The 25,190-nt window shown below is 42.2% G+C and overlaps 2 protein-coding genes across 3 annotated transcripts in view; one reads left to right on the top strand and one right to left on the bottom strand.

Moving 5' to 3' along the window:
- Positions 1-403: 403 nt before the first annotated feature.
- On the top strand, positions 404-19,303 carry LOC133660059 (serum paraoxonase/arylesterase 2-like). 2 transcript variants are annotated; one of them, XM_062063145.1, is made up of 10 exons: positions 404-568; positions 645-715; positions 787-842; positions 963-1,019; positions 11,811-11,973; positions 14,551-14,677; positions 16,209-16,412; positions 16,485-16,566; positions 16,663-16,791; positions 18,600-19,303. In XM_062063145.1, the coding sequence occupies exons 1-10, from the start codon at positions 492-494 to the stop codon at positions 18,759-18,761; spliced, it is 1,128 nt and encodes a 375-aa protein (XP_061919129.1). In that variant the 5' UTR covers positions 404-491; the 3' UTR covers positions 18,762-19,303. The 2 variants fall into 2 exon arrangements, with proteins under 2 accessions (XP_061919129.1, XP_061919130.1); XM_062063146.1 differs by lacking the exon at positions 963-1,019 and having other exon boundaries at positions 18,600-19,292.
- LOC133660058 (potassium channel subfamily K member 5-like) overlaps positions 19,234-25,190 on the bottom strand; it is an 18,368-nt gene continuing 12,411 nt past the window's right edge. The window contains exon 5 of the mRNA XM_062063144.1: positions 19,234-22,199. Within this exon, the coding sequence (XP_061919128.1) occupies positions 21,556-22,199 (644 nt within the window). The 3' untranslated portion in view covers positions 19,234-21,555. The remainder of the gene's footprint in view (positions 22,200-25,190) is intronic.

Raw genomic sequence — 25,190 nt, 5'->3', positions numbered from 1 at the left:
ATATACACTATCCATCCATCTATTTTCTACCGCTTGTCCCTTTCGATGTACATGACAATCCAGACTAATGAAAGCCAGACAAGGGACTTTGGTAAGGTTGCATCAAAAAAGACCTTTGATATACTGGCACTTACTGTGTTTTCTACTTATTGATTTATGCATCCTGCATATTTCCCTTTACAGTGCATTAATCAATCAGTAAATGTGATCAAATAACCATTTTCCCCTTCAATGTATATCCTGGTTTACTCAGGTGAAGGCCACTGGTCTTGATTTCTTCTACGAATTGATGCACGACTAAACAAGCCATCCCGTTGAGCGTCAACCGGCAGGTTAAAAGGTCATCTAATCCTATCTTTTATTGACTTTCTCTCTTGGTTTGCTGGCAAGAGCAGATGAGGTGACAGCGCAAAGCTTCACAACACGATTGCCATATTCCCCTGCAGGGTTACGTCTCACCTTTAGTACGGTTTGCCATTCGCCATTTAGACATGGATTCATTTGGCTTGATGACAATTGGCGTAACACTGATTTATGTCCTGCTTGGCGAGAGGATGGTCAATGTGAGGTAATCGTCATTCACTTTGCATTGCATTATGTCGCATGTTTGTGCAAAATAACTTCTTTCCATGCAAACCCTGCAGGAAGATGTACATGGCTACTCGGGAACAAGTCAAGAACCATCTCCCCAACTGTGTTCCACTGAAGAATCTAAGTAAGCTCCTGCAAAAACGACACTGCTTATTCTTAAGCATGGGTTGAAGAGTGTGTGTGCTCTTCACTCAGATAACGGTGCAGAGGATATAACTGTCTTTGGAGATGGACTCGCCTTGATAAGCTCTGTAAGTACTCAAGTTGAAGGTCTAACACTGTTCAACAAGAACCAGCGTCCTCCACAGGAGACATTTGGTTTTGGTCTGTTTATTTTTGCAGACTTACAGGAGCGCTCTGCTGTTTTTAAGGATCTTCTGCAAAAAAGCAAGTCAAAGATCATCTGTATGACACCACTCTTCAGTTCAGTTCAGTCTCATTTTATTTTGAACATGCGTACAATACAATGTAATGCATCACATATTTCCGGTTGTTTCATTACAGCACGTCCGAAAAGGAGTAGCAAGAAGCACAGCTTATTTAATTTTGATTGATTGAAACTTTTATTAGTAGATTGCACAGTACAGTACATATTCCGTACAATTGACCCCTAAATGGTAACACCCGAATAAGTTTTTTACCTTGTTTAAGTCGGGGTTCACGTTAATCAATTCATGGTAATCCGACTCCTTTCATGCCAGAGCAATTTTATCCTATTTCTTTGTTCTCTGTAACATAACAGTGAACAAATAAATAATAAACACATAATATACCATAGTATGTAAAGCAATATTAAAGCCATGAATAATCTTTGTCTCAATAATAAAAAATTAAAAAATAACTCTAGTGTATTTAAGAATCTGCTGCAAAAATGTGAGTTTGTTTCACTGTGCTCGCGGGCCACTAGTTGAGTAGCCAAAATGATAAAAAAAAAAGAGAGGACCTAAAACGGAACCTTGAGTAACCCCACTAGAATAACTAAAGAAGTTGAGCAAATGACTACTGAACCTGAACATGTCCTGTGTTGGTTTTGTTGATGTTCTTCTTAGTTTAGTGCAGCGGTTCTTAAACATTTTTCACCATGTCCCACCTCAGAAAACACTTGGCTCTCCAAGTATCACCATAATGACCAACATTGAAATACAGTAGCACAGTAAGCTTAAGTATTCAATAAAAACAAGGCAGTGGTTTAATTTAAAAGGTATATTTAATATTTTGGCCACATGAGTACACACAGTTTGATGAGGAACACTGTTTAAATTTACTGTAGGAAAATAAAAGACTCATCACAAAGCCCGCGTACCACGAGTGGTACACGTACCACAGTTTGAGAATCACTGGTTTAGTGTGTATTAGGTTACCAGCACTACTAGTCCTTCTACGTTCTTGTTGCTCTGAATGCTCGAGCTCACACACCTCTTTTTGTTTGTTGATTATTATCCACACCGGCTGCCGCCAGCTAATCATGCCCTTTTTATGCCCGTCTCACCATTCACCCGGCGCCATACCATTGTTCGACAGGTGCGTTCACGTTGCTCACTGCTTGCTAAATGCGCCTCATGTCTAGCTTAGTTAGTGACAGCTGAAAGTTCTGTAGTTGTTAAACTCGCACTGATATTTCTGTGTTTTTTCCTGCGCTTCTGAGTGGCACGTCTTCTTTGTTTTGCTTCGCTGCTTATGCCAAAGTCCTGCCGTCTCTTTGCAACCTGGGTAGAGATGTCCGATAATGTTTTTTTTGCCGATATTCCGATATTGTCCAACTCTTAATTACCGATTCCGATATCAACCGATACCGATATATACAGTCGTGGAATTAACACATTATTATGCCTAATTTTGTTGTGATGCCCCGCTGGATGCATTAAACAATGTAACAAGGTTTTCCAAAATAAATCAACTCAAGTTATGGAAAAAAATGCCAACATGGCACTGCCATATTTATTATTGAAGTCACAAAGTGACTTTTTTTAACATGCCTCAAAACAGCAGCTTGGAATTTGGGACATGCTCTCCCTGAGAGAGCATGAGGAGGTTGAGGTGGGCGGGTTTGAGGTGGGGGTAGCAGGGGGTGTATATTGTAGCGTCCCGGAATAGTTAGTGCTGCAAGGGGTTCTGGGTATTTGTTCTGTTGTGTTTATGTTGTGTTACGGTGTGGATGTTCTCCCGAAATGTGTTTGTCATTCTTGTTTGCTGTGGGTTCACAGTGTGGCGCATATTTGTAACAGTGTTAAAGTTGTTTATACGGCCACCCTCAGTGTGACTTGTATGGCTGTTGACCAAGTTCTGTTGTGTAGGACTAGATGTTACAATCCCCTAATGCATACTTGAGACACCTATGCGACTTAGTGGGATGGTCAAGTGAGTGAAGGCATCCTCTGGGTTATCAAGTGGGCGCCCCCCATCCTCAGTGTTTCGCTGATAGGCCCACGACACCTCCAGAGGGTTCAGCAGTGAGTCCCAGCGTCCCAGGATCACTCCCTAGATGGCATCACTCACTTGAAAGCCCAGGTGGAGTCCCTTCGCTTGACCCACAGCCACTGACTCCCCTTTTCAGCGGCTTTTGAGAGGTCTTTCACTGCCTGTCGATGGGCCTTCCCTCGCACTCCCATTTCCCTGAGGAGCCTGGATGTTGAGGTGGCCACGAATCCTCTGCAGCCTACTTCCACTGGGCGTACCCTCGCTTTCCAGCCTTGTTGTTGCGCATCGGCTGCAAGCTCAGTGTACCTCAACTTCTTGCGCTCGTAGGCCTCCTCCATTGCACTCTCCCAGGGCACCGTGAGCTCTATGATGTACACGAGCCTGAGCGAAGCTGACCACAGAACAAGATCTGGCCGCAGGTTGGTGGACGCAATCTCACCTGGGAAGCAGAGTCTCTGGCCCAGGTCTGCCAGCAGTCTCCAGTCCCGTGCCCCGCCTAGCTGTCCAGTGTCTGGTCTTGTGGGGGTGAGGTTGGCTTGACCCTCGCCCTCCCGGACAAATGTTGTTGCTTGCCAACGGGATGACGAAGGAGGAAGGGCATTGACACTTGTCCGTCGACTTTCCAGCACTGCTGCAAGACACTTTAGCACCTGGTTGTGCCGCCAGGTGTAACGGCCTTGGGTGAGGCTGGTCTTGCAGCCCACCAGGATGTGCTTCAGTGTTGCTGGACTCGGACACAGAGGGCATGTGGGGTCTTCACCATACCACTGGCTGAGGTTTTTTGGAGAAGGCAGGACATCGTAGGCAGCCCTGATGGTAAAGCTTGCCCTGAATGCCTCCATCTCCCACAGCTCTTTCCAGGAGATCTTCCTCTTCTCTACTCCTTCCCATGTCATCCACTGCCCTTGTTTTGCCTGCGCCACAGCTTGTGCGCACCTTCTTGCTTCCTCTTCCCGACGTATCTCCTGGACCACCAGCTTGCGTCTCTGAGATGGAGTGGCCTTGCTCCAGGCTGGTGTATTGGCCCCAAGGCCAAGACCACTCCTCCCCTGCAGCACTCGGCCCACAATGTCTCTGTGCCTGAGTGCTGCTTTAGCCTGCTCAGTTGCAGCCAGTGGGGTCCACTTCCTCCCAGTAGCCAGAATGGGGGCAGCTTGGGCTACAAATGGATCACTCGAATCCAGTAGCATCATCTCCAGTCTGACTTTGGCGCACTTGAACTCCTCTGAGAGACTGGAAATGGGCAGTTCTAACATTCCTTTGCCGTAGAGTCCAATACTGCTGAGGCACCTGGGAAGGCCAAGCCACTTCCTTGCATATGAGCTAACCAGTCTCTCCAGCTTTTCCACCTTAGAGAGCGGGACTTCATAGAGGGTTAGTGGCCACAATAGGCGTGGAAGTAGTCCATACTGCATGCACCAGAGCTTCAGCTTGCCAGGAAGCAGGGTTCTGTCGATGTTCTCCAGGCCGCTGGCTACCTCCTTCCTGAGCTGATCTACCTGCTCTTTGTCTTTGAGGGAGGCATCATACCAACGACCTAGGGACTTCACAGGCTTCTCGGAGACTGTTGGAATAGGTTCCTCACCAATGTGAAAGCGGTGGTGTGACAGTTTCCCCTTGTCAATAGAGATGCTTCTGGACTTGCTTGGCTTGATCTTCATGCGAGCCAGTTCGATGTTTTCTTGGAGCTTTCTCAGAAGCCGTACAGTGCAAGCCTTGGTTGTGGTGAGTGTTGTGAGGTCATCCATGTAGGCTCTGACAGGCGGCAGCCTCAGGCCAGGTCTTATTAGCTGTCCCCCAACCACCCATCGCGATGCCCGGATGATCACCTCCATGGCCATGGTGAAGGCCAGCGGGGAGATGGTGCAGCCGGCCATGATTCCCACCTCCAGGTGTTGCCATGCTGTGGTGTACTCGGCAGTTGTCACGCATAGCTGGACGTCCTGGAAGTAGGCCTTGACAAGGGTTGTGAGAGCTGCTGGGACCCTGAAGTAGTCGAAAGCTGTCCACAGGAGGTTGTGAGGGACTGAGCCAAAGGCATTGGCGAGATCCAGGAAAACCACATAAAGGTCTGTTCTCTCCTTCTTGGCAACCTGGATCTGATGCCAGATGACACTAGTATGTTCCATGCAACCGGGGAAGCCTGAGATGCCTGCTTTCTGGATTGATGTGTCAATCAGGTTGTTTCTTTGCAGATATCCTGCCAGCCTATGAGCAACCACGCTGAAGAATATTTTTCCCTCGACATTTAGAAGGCTGATCTGGCGGAATTGGCCGATTTCTGATGAGTCCTTTTCCTTGGGGATAAGGATTCCACCGGCTCTTCGCCAGGAAGTTGGTATCTCCTTCTTTTGCCACACGACTCTCATCAGCTTCCAGAGGAAGCGCAGGACATCTGGTGCGTTTTTGTAGAGCCTGTATGGAACTCCGTTGGGACCTGGAGCTGATGCGGCCCTTGCTCTACGCACGGTTTTGTCTACTTCACTCCATCTGGGTAGGCTGATGTCTAGATCGTGCTCTGGTGGATTGACTGGTGGCATGTCAGGTGGGAGTGTAACCTCTTCATGGTGTCGGTCGTCTGTGCTGGATTTTTGCAGATGTTCTTCCAGGTTGGCCTTTGACACTGAGAGACTTCCAGACTTCTCCTTTGTGAACAGACTCTTCACAAATTTGAAGGGGTCTTTGTAGAAGCGTGTTCTTGTTTGCTCCTTCCTTCTGTGCTTCCTCAGAAGGTTTTCCGCTCTCCTCAGTGTTGCAAGTCTACTCTGGATCTCTCCCTGCAGCAGGTTTATGCCCTCCTTCTCCTCCTCTGTGGCCTTCCTCCATTGCTTCTTCAGCTGTCTCCTCTCCTTGACTAGGCGGTCTATTTCTGTCTGTCTTCTGGACTTAGTGGGGATTGATGGAGCAGATCGTTTTCCTTCGACCACTCCAAACCGTTCCACTCCATAGGCATAGATTAGATCCCCCATTCTCTCCAACTTCTTCATGGCGGTGCCTCTGATCCCTTCTATGATGTTGCAGAGATCAGTGTTGACCTCCTTCCACAGTGTCCCGTCGCAGGATTTTGGCCACTTGACAAATGGCCTTCGCCCCCGGATCTTCTTTTCCGTTGCAGGTCGTAGTGGGTTGGGTTCAGGTTGTTCTCCCGTGCCTAGTTCTGCCTCCTCAGGGACAGGGGTGTTGATGTCCTGCAGACTGTGGGGTTTGTCCTGCTGCTGAACTTCAGTCGACTGACTCGACCTGCTTCTCAAAAAGTAGCTGTCGATGCGAGTTCCCTGTTGACCCTTCTTTAGGCACCCTTTCTTGCCTTGGTGTATTTTCAGGCCTTGGGTGGAAGTAACCTTTGTCCAACCACATACGCAGCTCTGAAGCTTGTGTCCTGCTGTGGCTGTTGGAGCCTCAGGTATGCTGATCATCAAACTCGTAGTCTGTTCCGTTCCTGTGTTCGTTACCGGGTGTTCTGCCGATGAGCCATCTTCCGCCCCCGCTCTCGCTGACTCAGGGGGTATTTTCTTCTTAGAACTTTTCGTAGCCATGTTTGGGTGGAACCCATACACCGTTCGTGCTGGATCCTGCCACCACGGGTAGCTAGCCCATGGCAGCCCCGTTGGGGTCTATTCCCTCCTGCCAGCTGTCTTTCCATGCCGTCGCAAGGTCTTTCCCTTGTTGTCAGCTGCCCTTTCACAGCAGTCACTGGTTCACCAGATGATCAGATCTGTTGTGTAGGACTAGATGTTACAATCCCCTAATGCATACTTGAGACACCTATGCGACTTAGTGGGATGGTCAAGTGAGTGAAGGCAACCTCTGGGTTATCAAGTGGGCGCCCCCCATCCTCAGTGTTTCGCTGATAGGCCCACGACACCTCCAGAGGGTTCAGCAGTGAGTCCCAGCGTCCCAGGATCACTCCCTAGATGGCATCACTCACTTGAAAGCCCAGGTGGAGTCCCTTCGCTTGACCCACAGCCACTGACTCCCCTTTTCAGCGGCTTTTGAGAGGTCTTTCACTGCCTGTCGATGGGCCTTCCCTCGCACTCCCATTTCCCTGAGGAGCCTGGATGTTGAGGTGGCCACGAATCCTCTGCAGCCTACTTCCACTGGGCGTACCCTCGCTTTCCAGCCTTGTTGTTGCGCATCGGCTGCAAGCTTAGTGTACCTCAACTTCTTGCGCTCGTAGGCCTCCTCCATTGCACTCTCCCAGGGCACCGTGAGCTCTATGATGTACACGAGCCTGAGCGAAGCTGACCACAGAACAAGATCTGGCCGCAGGTTGGTGGACGCAATCTCACCTGGGAAGCAGAGTCTCTGGCCCAGGTCTGCCAGCAGTCTCCAGTCCCGTGCCCCGCCTAGCTGTCCAGTGTCTGGTCTTGTGGGGGTGAGGTTGGCTTGACCCTCGCCCTCCCGGACAAATGTTGTTGCTTGCCAACGGGATGACGAAGGAGGAAGGGCATTGACACTTGTCCGTCGAATGCATTGCATTCACTTGTGTGTGTGAAAAGCCGTAGATATTATGTGATTGGGCCGGCACGCAAAGGCAGTGCCTTTAAGGTCTATTGCCGCTCTGTACTTGTCCCTACACAGCGGCGTTTTAAAAAGTCATGAATGGTACTTTTTGAAACCGATACCGATAATTGCCGAACCGATACCGATAATTTCCGATATTACATTTTAAAGCATTTATCGGCCGATAATATCGGCAGCCCGATATTATCGGACATCTCTAATCCCGGGAACACGACCGTTGCTACTGCGCGACCCGCGAACGTGACATCTGAAATAAACAAGCTACAGCAACACCTTACATAAATCACTTTTTTTTTTTAAATGCCAAAAAGAAGAGGACTTTAAAGAGTGCTTTGAGGAACACCTCAGTTATGCAAATCACAAGTTTGGACCCAAGTGTTCTATGTTTGCTAGCAAGGTTAAAATGTCAACGCAAGGACCTCCCAATGTGTTTACAGGGCTCCAAGTTCTTCTATACATCATGAGCACGCTAGTCTTTTTTTGGAAATGGCTGCAAAAATGTTTGTCTGCCAAGTTTTGAACTGAAATCGTGGTCACCAGTTAATTAGACCAAACGAAGAAAAAGAGAAGACCTAAAATGGAACCTTGAGGAACACCACTCGTATAACTAAATAAGTTGTACAAATGTGGTCTGCTATGTCATTGTGGCCCCTCCCCCCCCTGTCATTCAAAGTGGTCAGCCACATTTTTTAACGTGTTCGTCACGTCATTTGTGGCCCACATCTTTTATTGTGGTCCGCCACATCATTTAATGTGGAGCGCCATGTCATTCAAAGTGGTCCACCAAACCATTTATTGTGGTCCGTCACATCATTCAATGTGGTCAGCCAAATAATTTAAAGTGGCCCGCCGAAACATTTATTGTGGTCCGCCCCATAATTTTTACTCGGCCCGTCACGTCATTTATTGTGGTCCTTCACATCATTTAATATGGTCAACCAAATCATTTTAATGTGGCCTGCCAAATCATTTAACTTGGTCCGTCACATCATTCAATGTGGTCAGCCAAATAATTTAAATTGGCCCGCTATGTCATTCAGTATGGCCCGCCGAATCATTTATTGTGGTCCGCCCCATCATTTTACTCGGCCCGTCACGTCATTTAATGTGGTCAGCCAAATAATTTAAAGTGGCCCGTTGTGTCATTCAGTGTGGCCCGCCAAATCATTTATTGTGGTTTGCCCCATCATTTAACTCAGCCCGTTACGTCATTTAATGTGGTCCTTCACATCATTTAATATGGTCAGCCAAATAATTTTAAGGTGGTCCGCCACGTCATGTAATGTGGCCTGCCAAATCATTTAACTTGGTCCGTCACACCATTCAATGTGGTCAGCCAAATAATTTAAAGTGGCCCGCTATGTCATTCAGTATAGCCCGCCGAATCATTTATGGTGGTCCGCCCCATTATTTAACCCCGGCCCGTCACGTCATTTAATGTGGTCCGCCATGTCATTCAACGTGGTCCTTCACATCATTTAATATGGTCGGCCAAATAATTTTAAGGTGGTCCTCCACATCATGTAATGTGGCCTGTCAATCAGCGTAGTCGGCCAAATCATTTAATGTGATCCGCCACGTCCCGCCATTTCATTCAATGCGGTCCGCCACAACAGCTACATCAATTAATGTGGCCCTCTGAGGGCCGACATAATTGCGATATGGCCCTTGATAAAAAAATAATAAAAATAAATGTTTTACACCCTTGCTAAAACATGCATCCTATTAAATTTAGTTTAAGGTCCAACATTAAATAGTTTCACACAAATATAAGGCAGAATGTGTTTTCAAGACGTGCTACTGTGCACTTTATCCCAGTTTCACAGGTGCACTGTAACTATGCACGTGTAGTAAATGCCATATGTCATACAGCAATGTAACATTCATGTATGAGAGCTAAAATGCTAACATTACACTCACATTTTTACAGCAACTTCATTCTAACTTAACCCAGTTACAGAAGAAAAACCCAATGATCAAACTTACAGCTTCCATGCCTTTAGCTGACTGCATAGTCAGCAGCTTAATTTTAAGATGTGTAGCAAAGCCCCCTCCATCTCCTCTCTGCATTAGAAGAGGAATGACTTTAAATTCTGATATTGTAAAAATCCGGAACTTCAAACGTGCCGTTTCCCTTAAAGGTTTTATATTTGGTGCTCATAAAAAGGCTGTAGGGACACATTAGTGTTGCATTATTTAAAAGTAAATGTGACGCATGTTCATTCATTTAAAAATACTTTTCAACCTATAGTCGATTGAATAGACTGCAAAGACAAGATACTTAACGTTCGAACTGGAAAACTTTTGTTATTTTTTGCAAATATTAGCTCATTTGGAATTTAATGCCTGCAACATGTTTCAAAAAAGCTGGCACAAGTGGCAAAAAAGACTGAGAAAGTTGAGGAATGCTCATCAAACACTTATTTGGAACATCACACAGATGAACAGGCTATCTGGGAACAGGTGGGTGCCATGATTGGGTATAAAAGCAGCTTCCATGAAATGCTCAGTCATTCACAAACAAGGATGGGGCGAGGGTCACCACTTTGTGAACAAATGTGTGAGCAAATTGTCAAAAAGTTTAAGAACAACATTTCTCATCGAGCTATTTTTAAGGAACTTAGGGATTTCACCATCTACGGTCCGTAATATCATCAAAAGGTTCAGAGAATCTGGAGAAATCACTGCAAGTAAGCGATGATGTTGCGGACCTTCGATCCCTCAGGCGGTACTGCATCAAAAAGTGACATCAGTGTGTAAAGGATATAACCACATGGGCTCAGGAACACTTCGGAAAACCACTGTCAGTTACTACAGTTCGTCGCTACATCTGTAAGAGCAAGTTAAAACTCTACTATGCAAAGCCAAAGCCATTTATCAACAACACCCAGAAACGCTGCCGGCTTTGCTGGGCCCGAGCTCATCTAAGATGGACTGATGCAAAGTGGAAAAGTGTTCTGTGGTCTGACGAGTCCACATTTTAAATTGTTTTTGGAAACTGTGGACATTGTGTCCTTTGGCCCAAAGAGGAAAACAACCATCCGGATTGTTATAGGTGCAAAGTTCAAAAGCCAGCATCTGTGATGGTATGGGGGTGTATTAGTGCCCAAGGCATGGTTAACCTACACATCTGTGAAGGCACCATTAATGCTGAAAGGTACATACAGGTTTTGGAACAACATATGTTGCCATCCAAGCAACGTTATCATGGACGCCCCTGCTTATTTCAACAAGACAATGCCAAGCCACGTGTTACAACAGCGTGGCTTCATAGTAAAAGAGTGCGGGTACTAGACTGGCCTGCCTGTAGTCCAGACCTGTCTCCCATTGAAAATGTGTGGCGCATTATGAAGCCTAAAATACCACAAAGGAAACCCCCGGACTTTTTAACAACTTAAGCTGTACATCAAGCAAGAATGGGAAAGAATTCCACCTGAAAAGCTTCAAAAATTGGTCTCTTCAGTTCCCAAACGTTTACTGAGTGTTGTTAAAAGGAAAGGCCATGTAACACAGTGGTAAAAATGCCCCTGTGCCAACTTTTTTGCAATGTGTTGCTGCCATTAAATTCTAAGTTAATGATTATTTGCAAAAAAAAAAATTACTTGCTCAGTTCGAACATTAAATATCTTGTCTTTGCAGTCCATTCAATTGAATATAAGTTGAAAAGGATTTGCAAATCATTGTATTCTGTTTTTATTTACGATTTACACAACGTGCCAACTTCACTGGTTTTGGGTTTTGTACATACCGTATTTTTCGGACTGTAAGTCGCAGTTTTTTTCATAGTTTGGCCGGGGGTGCGACTTATACTCAGGAGCGATTTATGTGTGAAATTATTAACACATTACCGTAATATATCAAATAATATTATTTAGCTCATTCACGTAAAAGACTAGACGTATAAGATATCATGGGATTTAGCGATTAGGAGTGACGGATTGTTTGGTAAACGTATAGCATGTTCTATATGTTATAGTTATTTGAATGACTCTTACCATAATATGTTACGTTAACATACCAGGCACGTTCTCAGTTGGTTATTTATGCCTCATATAACACTTATTCAGCCTGTTGTTCACTATTCTTTATTTATTTTAAATTGTCTTTCAAATGTCTATTCTTGGTGTTGGGTTTTATCAAATAAATTTCCACAAAAAAATGCGACTTATACTCCAGTGCGACTTATATATGTTTTTTTCCTTCTTTATTATGCATTTTCGGCCAGTGCGACTTATACTCAGAAAAATACGGTGCTGTGTTTTTGCATGTATTCGCAGGGTTTGAAGTACCCAGGAATACCATCATCAGATGCTCCTGGAAAGATCTTCCTTCTCAATCTGAAAGACTCTGAGATGGAACCAGTGGAGTTGCTCATTTCCAAAAACTTTGACCTGAAGACATTTAACCCTCACGGCATCAGTGTCTACACAGACGCTACAAGTATGAACACTCCTGCATTTCATTCATCGCATTTGAGCTGAACCGTCATCGCCGTTCACGTCATAGCTCGGGCTGTCCGCCTGTCAATGTTGAAGCATGCAATTAATCACAAAACAATATTGCATTAGTCATGTTTACAGGCAGGAGAATCACGTAGCTTATTTTGACCGCACACGCTCCTTTACCGTGGATGATTACCTGAAATGCGGCTAGGGTTGTTATACGGTCAGTGATCAGGTCAATGCATACGTTAGTGCAAAGATGAGTGAGGAGACGCCGACTGGTGTGCTCACCGGCAAATTGGCTTTCTAAGCAACTGGTTAAATGCAGACTAAGAGTCCTCTGAGTTATGTTTATAAATCTGTGTTATCTATTCATGTACCTTGTTATTTTCAAAATGATTACAGAATTTTTCAAATGATGCACGTCATATAAACATGCACCATGTTTTGAGCAGATGATATACTTTCAAGCAAAAATATTCATAGAATGTTTGTGCATAATATTCCAACAATTAAATAGTATTATTTAAAGTTAATGCTCGGGCTGCAATGATTAATCAATGAATTTCATTACAACAAAGCTTTGATTTATATTCTGTTGGGTCAATTAGTCGTGGAATGAATGAAACTAATATACCTGTAAATTGATCTAATCCAAACCATTAGGGTTGCCTGGAACTTTAAATACGCGGACATAGTTTCCTCATGGTTTCTGCATTACAGGACACGTGACAGCGGTGTTGTGCAGGTGCCATGGTCAGTGTGGTGGCGAACACTGTTTAATTTTAATTTTATTAATGCACATATTTTAAAAGTGCAATTTCAATGTTGATGGTGTGCATTTTGTAGATATGGCAAGCAAAAAAAAAGTGTGTGTGTGAGTTTTCTTCCTACCCTTCTTGAGACATCAACAAGGAAAAGTACCTTCCATATGTAAACAAGTTAGGACATAAATCATGGTCCCAATAAGGGAAACCATTGCATTTAATTGAGAATGTCTCATTTGCACCCCTGGTGGTGAAATCTATAAAAATTAGGGTGTTCCCAAAAAGGAGGGATTTTTCAAATTGACTGTGTGTCGGTTTTAAAAGTGCTCCCCTCTGGTCAACATATGAAATGACAAGTGTGTGTAAACATTTTAAGTGCTCCCCCTGTTTGATTGATTGATTGAAACTTTTATTGGTAGATTGCACAGTTCAGTTCATATTCCGTACAATTGACCACTAAATGGTAACACCCAAATACGTTTTTCAACTTGTTTAAGTCGGGGTCCACGTAAATCAATTCATGGTAGTGGCCAACATATGTAATAAGTGTGTGTAAGAAATTGAAATGCGCCCCCTTCGGCCAAAATGTATCAAAAAAATAAAATAAATATGTATATAGAGACATACTGTAATAACTTAAAGTAACTAATGACGATTAAAAACCAATTACAAACAAAAAATGCAAAAAAATTATAATTAACCTTACCTTTTTTTATATTTGCATAGTATGCATATATTAATGTTGTAAATACAGTAACAAATACAACTCTGTGTGTGTGCGTGTGTATGTAAAATATTTTTTTACTATTTTCCCTAAAATACGAATCGAGGCTCAAAAGTGCGCTTTGTTTGATTACTGGATTATTTGAACAGATTAATCGATGGATTGTTTGATCATCACTACAGTAATCGATAGCTGCAGCCCCGAGTTAACTTACTATATACTATGTAAGCATGTGATTGTCAAGATTAATCAAAATTCAAAGGTGTAAATCTGATGCTATGAATATGTAAAGAAGATAACTAATATGTTAACTGTTTTTTTTAACATACAATGCACATTTGACAAAACTATTGGTGCAAGTTTGAATATACTGTAAATTGGCATTAAACAACCTATCAGTGTTATTTTGCTACCACAGTGACCAGCATGACTTGTGTGGTCTTAGTCTATTTTAGTTTATTTTGTGTTTTATGTATTTATTTTTTTAAGTTATTTTTTTCTTACACTAGACTGTCCTTACTTTTATCCTTTAAATGTCTGGTAACTACTGTTCAACATTTTGTAAAACTTATATTGTTTTTTGAATAGTGTTATATATTACCTCCCTTCTTGACACTCAGCATCAAGGGTTGGAATTGGGGGTTATCCATCCATCCATTTTCTACCACTTGTCCCTTTTGGAATTGGGGGTTAAATCACCAAAAATGATTCCCGGGCGCAGCCACCGCTGCTGCTCACTGCTCCCCTCACCTCCCAGGGGGTGATCAGGGGTGATGGGTCAAATGCAGAGAATCATTTCGCCACACCTAGTGTGTGTGTGACAATCATTGGTACTTTAACTTTAACTTTAAATAGTGGATTGGATTGATTTTTAAAAATGTAATAATTCACAATTTATTTAGAAACTTTGTATGTCTGCCTTAAAAATACGCATAAAGTACTACAATTGGGTTTTTTGGTTTGATAGTTTTAACCAATTGTATTACAACACACTACCTACACACTCAAATTTGTAAGCGTTTCTCCACTGTGGAATTGAAGCATAGTCAATGCATGCGTATGCTTTGTTTCCTCATGAATTCAGATGGGACAGTCTACCTGTTTGTTGTGAATCATCCTCACCACAACAGCCAAGTAGAGTTGTTTGAATTTGTTGAAGAGGAGCACTTCCTTGTTCATCTAAAGACATTCAAACATAAACTTCTTTACAGGTACTGCTGCATATTTATTTAACATACTTACTTTTTCCACATTTTGTTATATAACAGCCTTATTCCAAATATTCCTCTTTGCAGCACCTCCCAAGCTCCATCAAGTTTGATGGGAAGTGTTGGTTTTCATCCAGGATGTCTACGTACATTGCTACATTCATCTTTCCATCTACCCTGATAGTTTCCCAGTTCCTACCGCTGAAAACGGGGGTTTTTGGTAGCGGGGGTGTATCTTGTAGCGTCCCGTAAGAATTAGTGCTGCAAGGTGTTCTGGGTATTTGTTCTGTTGTGTTTATGTTGTGTTACGGTGCGGATGTTCTCCCGAAATGTGTTTGTCATTCTTGTTTGGTGTGGGTTGACAGTGTGGCGCATATTTGTAACAGTGTTAAAGTTGTTTATACGACACCCTCAGTGTGACCTGTATGGCTCTCGATCAAGTATGCCTTGCATTTACTTATGTGTGTGTGAGTAAAAGCTGCATACATTATGTGACTGGGCTGCTACCCTGTTTGTATGAAGGAAAAGCGGACGTGACGACAGATTGTAGAGGACGCTAAAGGCAGTGTCTTTAAGGCACGCCCCTAATATTGTTGTCCGGGTGGAAATCGGGAGAAATTCGGGAGAATGGTTGCCCCGGGAGATTATCGGGGAGGGGCACCAAAATTCGTGAGTCTCCCGGGAAAATCGGGAGGGTTGGCAAGTATGGGTCTGAGAGTCGTTCAGGTGCATTTTAGCAAATTTTTATTAAGAACTGGCTACCGTCTGGAAACTATCGTACTGGCCAGATTGGTGGATTGCTGCAGAGTTGGTTGTGCTTCTGGAAGGTTCTCCTCTCTTCACAGAGAAATGCCGTAGCTCTGACAGCGTGACAATCGGGTTTTGGTCACCTCCCTGAGAAACAAAACTCCCTGGTCTGATGGGACAAGGATTGAACTCTTTGGCGTGAATGCCAGGCATCATGTTTGGAGGAAACCATCCCTACAGTGAAGCATTGTGGTGGCAGCATCATGCTGTGGGGATGGTTTTCAGCGGCAGGAACTGGGAGACTAGTCAGGATAGAGGGAAAGACGAATGCAGCCACGTACAGAGACATCCTGGATGAAAACCATCCAATCTGATGGAGCTTGAGAGGTGCTACAAAGAGGAATGGGCGAAACTGCCCAAAGTGTGCCAAGCTTGTGGCATCATATTAAAAAAGACTTGGGCCTGTAATTGCTGCCAAAGGTGCATTAACAAAGTATTGAGCAAAGACTGTGAATACTTATGTACATGTGATTTCATTTTTTTTTTTTTAATCTTTAATGAATTTGCTAAAATTAAAAAAATACAAAACTTTTCACAGTGTAATTATTGGGTATTATTTGTAGGTATTTGAAGACAAACACAGATTATTTAAATTTTGGAATAAGGCTATGACAAAACAAAATGAAGAGCTGTGAGCACTGTTCTAGGTGCACTGTAATATAATATAATAACATCCTGTCATGTGGTGTGTAATGAGTACCTTTTTTTTTCCTGCGTTCCCCTGTAGTGTCAACGATATTGTAGCGTTTGGAGTGGATCGTTTCTATGCCACCAATGATCACTATTTCTCCAATGAACTCATTAAAACCATAGTGGAGCCTCTTCTAGGTCAACCTGGGGCTAATGTTGTGTATTACAGTCCAGAGACCGTCAAAGTGGTCTCTGAGGGGTATCACTTTGCAAATGGTATCAACGTCTCACCAGACAAAAGGTCAGCAAGTTCTTCAGAGAGTTGTGCCATTGAGATATGAATGATTTAGTAATATGTATGTGTCATTAAAAGGCATATCTATGTGACCGATATATTTGCTCATAATGTGCATGTGTTGGAGAGGAAAGACGACAATGCATTGGTCTCTGTGAAGGTGAATCACTAGGAAATATTACTATTGATATCATAGAGATACATGTAAACATTTAAGGTGTATATTAATTCTGATTTAATTCTATAATGTCATCAGTCCATTCTTCTAGGTTCACTCTGTGACAACATCGAAGTAGATCCTAAAACCGGTGACCTATGGATTGGGTGTCTACCTAATGCATGGAAAGTTTTCCATTTTGACCCCAAAGATCCACCTGGCTCAGAGGTTTGTCTCTCCACATTATTTAGTGATGAACCTCATAACAAATGTGACTTGTGTGGTCGCACCAAAATTAGTGCTGTCTTCGACTAAAGATTTTCATATTTGAATCTGATTCATTAGATTTTACCCATCGTTGACCATCCGTCAAATCTATGGCGTTTTTTTTTAAAGAGAAATAAACAAATGTTAATATGTATTGGTTGGGACTTTGAACCGTTGGGCACCACATGATTCAATTCGATACTCGGGGTAACGATTCGATTCTCGATTGAAAATTATTGTCGATTCAAAATCTATACTTTTTTAATTACTTTGGATGCCAGTTCTATGATTAACTACATTCCTCCATGAAATTGATGAACATCTGTGATAAATGTCTATATAACTTAAAAGTAAGCTGGTAGAATTTTATTGAACAAAACCAAATTATTTATAATAAAGTCAAACAAAGGAAGGATCCCACAGCAAATATGGGCATGTACGTCAAAAATATGATTTGCCTGAGTGGCTGGACAGGACAATTTTAAAAAAAATGTAATCGATTTTTTTTATTTTTTTTAAATCGATTAAGAATTGCTACAAATAAGAATCGCAATTCGTTCGAATTTTATTTTTATTTTTTTACGCCCCTATTTGTGTATACTGACTGGTCACTAGTACCACCACCTAGGTATGTTCTAACTTCTAACACTTATACACGTTAATATTCCAAAGTTCATTAAATGTAGGAGTACAGTCTTCCATTAAAGCAGGGGTATTCAAAGTTTTACAGGCCAAGGATCCCCAAACTGAGCTGGGACCCCCAACTTATATATCCTGTATAAAATTGTGTTTTAAATTAAAATAGTTCAAAGGTACCTTGTTATTGTGCAATACTAATATATTCAAATAATATAATATAGCTGGCAACTTGCACCGTTAATTGCAAGAGGCTACTAGTGCTTTAATCGCTAGCTGAAAACTATTGCATTTATCGCTAGCTGAAAACTGGCATGCTAATTGCTAGCTGGCATCTTTCACTGCTAATTGCTAACTGGCAATTGGCGCGGTAATCACTTACAGTTAATTAGAGCGCTTCTTAAATGCTAAACTTAATACAGTAATCTACTTCTTTATACTTATCTTTATTCTAAAACTGCATGGTACAGTGAGTTGGGGGTCCATGTTTCTAAACTACACTGCAGTGTGTTGGATCAATGTTAGTGTGTATTAAAATGTGTGCAAAAATTGCATGGGAATATAAAAAATATTCAAAAAAGATCAACCCTTGGTGGTCATGAAGACCTCTGCATTTACGTTACCAAAAAAAGATTTCAATTTGCAACTTTGTACACCTTGAAAAAAGGCTAAACCACAGTTTGAGTGGGTTTTGGCTCTGGCGCAGCACCGAGAGGACATCGTACTTGACTAAATGGAGGAAGTAAAAGCCATAACAAAGTTTCCATATGTGAACGTGCGGAAGGATCATTACTCTTTTCAAGAAGAGAGCTACAACTCCGAGGTGAGGTGGTGTGTCCCGCTGCCCGCCATGGTCCAATTTCCGGTGCGTCCACGACGGTATCCGGCCGGCCAGAGGCACGCGATGACACGATGAGCTTCGTGTCTGACTCCGTAGCCTCCCGTAATCACGTTCCCCATGTAGAAACACCCTCCCAACACTATTAGTAACATATTGTTTGCAAACGGTGGCGACTTATTTAGGGTGAACAATACTCCTCTGAATCGAATCGTCCAATCTTCGGCTATTTGAAGACAGCCCTAATGAAAATATGACATTTCCTCTCTTTTATGTGTTGATACGTGTTCTCCAGGTCGTCCGCATCCAGAACATTCACTCAGACGACCCACTGGTGACTCAGGTGTATGCTGACGACGGTCATGTGATCATGAGTTCCTCTGTTGCTACGATCTATGGAAGCAAACTCCTCATTGGCTCAGTTTTTCATAAAGCCTTATGCTGTGAGTTGGAGTAGGCAGTAAAACGTCATTGAACAGACAAAAAAAAAATCAACAAAAAACGAATTTCATAACAAAATCTGTGACCACAATACAGTTACATCCATTATTTTTTACAGCCCTTGTGAGGTAAATACAAGTGTGATGTTATAAGTAGGGATAATGTTAATAATAGAGTAAGTCATTGATTACTTGGTACTTGTTACAGATAAGGTGCAGTACTCTTCTGCAACCAGCAGAGGTGATGGCAATTAACCCATCCATCCATTTTCTACCGCTTAGCAGAAATTGGCTATATAGGAAGTTGAACTACATTCATGCAGAATGCTGCTATGGCAGCATTATTCTGACATGTATGTATAAATGATAAATATAAATAACTTAAAAATGTATTGTTAATTTCCCCTATAATTTTTGTCAAATGTCCCTAGCCTTGAGTATACATTGGCAATGATGTGGATCACAAGATGCTAGAAGATGTGTGACAGATTTACCATTGAATTGTTTATTAAAGTGAGCCTTCCCTCAGAGAATAAACGACAATATGTGGGAAATTTTGGCCCATTGTTCGATTCCCATCCTTTGGCGTTCCTCTGTCCCAAGCCCGGATAAATGGCAGTGCTTTGTCAGGAAGGAAATCCTTGGAGGGTATCCGGTGTAAAAACTAAGCCAAAGAAATCCTGAGAATCACTCCATGTGGTGACCCCTGATGGGACAACTACACCGTGTATGACGAACAAATATACAAATGTATTAACCAAGGATTTGCTGAAATTGAATTCGAACTAACCGCATACCTAAAGCTGAAGTTACAAGCCCTCACAAGCTGGGTTGTGCTTGCACTGTCAGCATATCGCCAATATAAGAAAGTTTTTTTGTACAAAATGCCTTTCTATAATCTGTGCAATGTCTTTAATGCAAGCCTGTGACATCAATATTTGATAAGACAGTAAACTTCAGAGAAAAGTTGATACATCTCCAAAGGTGTCCAAAGAAATATGGGTGGCACTTTGTGGAAAATGTTGAATGGATGGAAATCAGACACTCTCAGAGTTCTTCCATGAAGAGAGAGACAGATCTTCAGTTCAAGTATGTAAAGGCCGTCCAAAGTGTGGTCTAGTGGCCATTTTCTGGGTGTGGATAGTTGTTTTTTTTATCCCTTGGTCTATTGTAAAGTAAATACTTTGTTATTAATTAGCGTCTTAAGTGTATGAAACATATCTAAAAGGCTTCCAGCATTCTCCAATGTCACTATGCAGCCCTCAATGAAAAAAGTGGACACCCCTGAAGTTAATGCATCAACATTATAATACTTCCCAAAAAGGTGTGGAACAGGTCCTGACTACACCTTTCACAAAAAGTTACTCGGCTTTTAAGTGAAATTTTAGGATAAACCTAAACTGCTCAATAATTCACAGATGAATTTTATTTGACCTTCTCTGAACTTCCGAATGCATTTATTTGTTTCTCTACTGTTACACTACACTAATCCCTCGTTTATCACTGTTAATTAATTCAGGACATGGCTGTGATAAATGAATTTCCGCAAAGTAGTAATCAATTATAATTATAATATTTCCATCATTAGAGCATTGAAACCCTAGTTTACAAGCTTCTAAATACAATTTTAACATTTTGAGAGCCCTCTGCACATCAAATCACACAATTTATTCACCTTTACACTCTTTTAATCCTATATAGTAATGTTTATTTATATTTAGCCATTTTTATGCTTGAAAAGGCTTAATTTAAGGCAAACATGTTATAAATTGGGGTTTAAAACAATCTGTAACGTGGTAAAATATTTGAGGCGCAATGTGGTGAGGGACGAATGTACTTGCTGTTCTCCAATGAAAAAAAACGAAAAAAACAGCAAAATGCCCAACAGTTGTGCAATCCATGAATGGACAAATACACTCTTCTAGTTTTTCTGTATCTCAGTTGCAACCTGATAATATTTTTATCAACAATCTTAATTTAGATTTTATTGCAACAGTAATTCTCACTATTTTATTTATTTTGCCGTTACTTTTCCCCCAAGCTTTTAACCCTGCGGTTTATACAAAGTAGTCCATCCATCCATCCATTTTCTACCGCTTGTCCCTTTTGGGGTCGCGGGGGTGTTGGAGCCTATCTCAGCTGCATTCGGGCGGAAGGCGGTGTACACCCTGGACAAGTCGCCACAGTGCAGCTAATATATGGGAAAAAAATGGTTTTCTTCTAAAATGTAATGAATGAGACTTATAGTCTCGAAAATATGGTATATATTTATTTATTTATATTTTTACACATATTTCAAAATATGGTTTAAATAACTTTTTTTAATAATGTAAACTTTTTTTTGGTCATTATTCAGTGTGGACGCCTCAAAGGTGAAGTTTTTCCCTGAATCCTGAGTGCCATATTTAGTTATTGTCAATTGTGCTGTGCTTGCATGTGTTTGTTTTTTCTTAAACTAAGCACTTTGTGTTGCAACTTGCCTGTGCATGAAAAAAGTGCAATATAATTACATTTGATCAGTGAGAACATACCGTGGCAACGCTGTTGATCAACAATAATGCAAAATGTGAACATCATGATTAAGATTGATACATTTCCTATTTGAATGAAACAGTAATATTTATTGGTCCATTCATGGATCACACAGTTATTCAGTTTGGTAAGTACTACAATATTGAACATTGGCATTCAAAGTTTTCGAGAAGGCCAAATTAAGTTCACCTGTGAATATTAAAGTGCATTTTACAATTATTCTGAAATCCCACCCGAAAGCCAATTATCTTTTTTTATGAGCGTATGTTAAAAAAAAAACTACCCCATTTCATCGTGAGATAAATCTTCCTCTTCTACTTTGCAAATTGTGAACCGAGTGGCACTCTCGTTAAGTTGTGACCTTCCTTCCTGCGTTGTTGAGGCTGCTACATCAAATTCAATGCCCTCACTCGTGGCGCTGACACCATCGCCGTGTGTGTCGTCCCTACCCGCGCTCTCTGTTGCTTCTCCCGTCCCGCACTTCTCTTGGCTTTCTTCCTTGCCGCCCACAGAGTTCAGAAACACTTCGCTGATGCTCAACGGCCCGCCGTGCCGCGGCGAGTGATCCAGCGTCTCGATGTTGGTGGTCAAGATGTCGCTGCAGCTCTTGGAGCGATTGAAAACATCGGCCGCTTTGACCTTTGGTGCCGTCATTCCGATCTCCTTGATGACGGTGCTGTAGTCTTCCTCTTTCTCTGATAAGAACTTAAATATGTCGACGACGGTCGTTCTGGGCGTGTCAACGGGCGTCTCGACGTGTTTGCCTTTGCGTTCGTATCGTCTCTTCTTAAAAACCTTGTGGGCCTCCACGACCATGTTGACATTCCAGCTGAAGAATAGCGAGAGCCAGGCCAGGCCCATGTAGATCCAGATCTCTGACAGCACTCTGTACAGCCTCGGGTAGTCGATGTTTGGATTCACACCTGAAACCCAAAGTGGATTGTTGCAAAACCATATGCGGATGCGTATCTCAATCTGTGTGTGTGTAATGAGATCCTTGTGTGTGTGTTTAGAGGTGTGTGTGTGTGTAGACAAAGAAATATGTCCGTGTTGCTATCTCTGTGTGTGTGTGTGTGTGTTTAGATTTGTGTGTGTGTGTAGACAAAGAAATATGTCCGTGTTGCGATCAGTGTGTGTGTGTGTGTGTGTAGACAAAGAAATATGTCTTTGTTGTGATCTGTGCGTGTGTGTGTGTGTAGACAAAAAAATATGTCCGTGTTGCAATCTGTGTATGTGTGTGTGTTTAGATTTGTGTGTGTGTGTGTAGACAAATATGTCAGTGTTGCGATGAGTGTGTGTGTGTGTGTGTGTGTAGACAAAGAAATATGTCCTTGTTGTGATCTGTGCATGTGTGTGCGTGTGTGTGTGTGTGTGTGTGTAGACAAAAAAATATGTCCGTGTTGCGATCTGTGTATACGTGTTTAGATTTGTGTGTGTGTGTAGACAAAGAAATATGTCCGTGTTGCTATCTGTGTGTGTGTGTGGAGACAAAGAAATATGTCCCTGTTGTGATCTGTGTGTGTGTGTGTGTGTGTGTGTGTATCTACACACACAAAGAAATGTGTCCGTGTTGCAATCTGTGTAGGTGTGTTTAGATTTGTGTGTGTGTAGACAAAGAAATATGTCCGTGTTGCGATCTGTGTGTGTGTGTGTCTAGACAAAGAAATATGTCCTTGTTGTGATCTGTGTGTGTGTGTGTGTGTGTGTGTAGACAAAAAAATATGTCCGTGTTGCGATCTGAGGATGTGTTTAGATTTGTGTGTTGTGTAGACAAAGAAATATGTCCATGATGCGATCTGTGTGTGTGTTTAGATTTGTGTGTGTGTGTGTTGACAAAGAAATATGTCCTTGTTGTGATCTGTGTGTGTGTGTGTGTGTGTTTATATTTGTGTGTGTGTGTGTGTGCGTGTAGGCAAAGAAATATGTCCTTGTTGCGATCTGTGTATGCGTGTTTAGATTTGTGTGTTTGTAGACAAAGAAATATGTCCTTGTTGCGATCTGTGTGAGTGTGTGTTTAGATTTTTGTGTGTGTAGACAAACAAATATGTCCTTGTTGCGATCTGTGTGTGTGTTTAGATTTGTGTGTGTGTGTGTGTGTGTGTGTAGACAAAGAAATATGTCCTTGTTGTGATCTGTGTGTGTGTGTGTGTGTGTGTGTGTACACACAAAGAAATGTGTCCGTGTTGCAATCTGAGGATGTGTTTAGATTTGTGTGTTGTCCATGTTGCGATCTGTGTGTGTGTTTAGATTTGTGTGTGTGTGTAGACAAAGAAATATGTCTGTGTTGCGATCTGTGTGTGTGTGTGTGTGTTTAGATTTGTGTGTGTGTGTCTAGACAAAGAAATATGTCCTTGTTGTGATCTCTGTGTGTGTGTGTGTGTGTGTGTGTGTGTGTGTGTGTGTGTGTGTGTGTGAGTGTGTGTGTGTGTGTGTAGACAAAAAAATATGTCCGTGTTGCGATCTGTGTATTAGTGTTTAGATTTGTGTGTGTCTAGACAAAGAAATATGTCCTTGTTGTGATCTGTGTGTGTGTGTGTGTGTGTGTAGACAAAAAATATGTCCGTGTTGCGATCTGTGTATTAGTGTTTAGATTTGTGTGTGTGTGTTGACAAAGAAGTATGTCCTTGTTGTGATTTGTGTGTGTGTGTGTGTGTGTGTACACACAAAGAAATGTGTCCGTGTTGCGATCTGAGGTTGTGTGTTTAGATTTGTGTGTTATGTAGACAAAGAAATATGTCCGTGTTGCGATCTGTGTCTGTGTTTAGATTTGTGTGTGTGTGTAGACAAAGAAATATGTCTGTGTTGCGATCTGTGTGTGTGTTTAGATTTGTGTGTGTGTGTCTAGACAAAGAAATATGTCCTTGTTGTGATCTGTGTGTGTGTGTGTGTGTGTGTGTGTGTGTGTGTGTGTGTGTGTGTGTGTGTGTGTGTGTGTGTGTGTGTGTGTGTGTGTGTGTGTGTGTGTGTGTGTGTGTGTGTGTGGACAAAAAAATATGTCCGTGTTGTGATCTGTGTATTAGTGTTTAGATTTGTGTGTGTGTGTTGACAAAAAAATATGTCCTTGTTGTGATCTTTGTGTGTGTGTGTGTGTGTGTGTGTTTAGGTGTGTGTGTGTGTGTGTGTGTGTAGACAAAGAAATATGTCCTTATTGCGATCTGTGTATGCGTGTTTAGATTTGTGTGTGTGTAGACAAAGAAATATGTCCTTGTTGCGATCTGTGTGAGGGTGTGTTTGGATTTGTGTATGTGTGTTGACAAACAAATATGTCCTTGTTGCGAACTGTGTGTGTGTGTTTAGATTTGTGTGTGTGTGTAGACAAACAAATATGTCCGTGTTGCGATAGGTGTGTGTGTGTGTGTGTGTGTTTGTGTTTAGATGTGTGTGTGTGTGTGTGTGTGTGTGTGTAGACAAATAAATATGTTGTTGTGATCTGTGTGTGTGTGTTTAGATTTGTGTGTGTGTGTAGACAAAGAAATATGCCTGTGTTGCGATCTGTGTTTTTACATTTGTGTGTGTGTAGACAAAGAAATACGTCGTTGTTGCGATCTGTGAATGTGTGTTTAGATTTGTGTGTGTGTGTGTCTAGACAAAGAAATATGTCCTTGTTGTGATCTGTGTGTGTGTGTGTGTGTGTGTGTGTGTGTGTGTGTGCGTGTGTGTGTGTGTGTGTGGACAAAAAAATATGTCCGTGTTGCGATCTGTGAATTAGTGTTTAGATTTGTGTGTGTGTGTTGACAAAAAAATATGTCCTTGTTGTGATCTTTGTGTGTGTGTGTGTGTGTTTAGGTGTGTGTGTGTGTGTGCGTGTAGACAAAGAAATATGTCCTTATTGCGATCTGTGTATGCGTGTTTAGATTTGTGTGTGTGTAGACAAAGAAATATGTCCTTGTTGCGATCTGTGTGAGGGTGTGTTT

Source organism: Entelurus aequoreus, linkage group LG11 (assembly GCF_033978785.1).
Source record: "Entelurus aequoreus isolate RoL-2023_Sb linkage group LG11, RoL_Eaeq_v1.1, whole genome shotgun sequence".
Taxonomy (NCBI): Eukaryota; Metazoa; Chordata; class Actinopteri; order Syngnathiformes; family Syngnathidae; genus Entelurus; species Entelurus aequoreus.
This window is presented reverse-complemented; position numbering and strand designations above follow the sequence as displayed.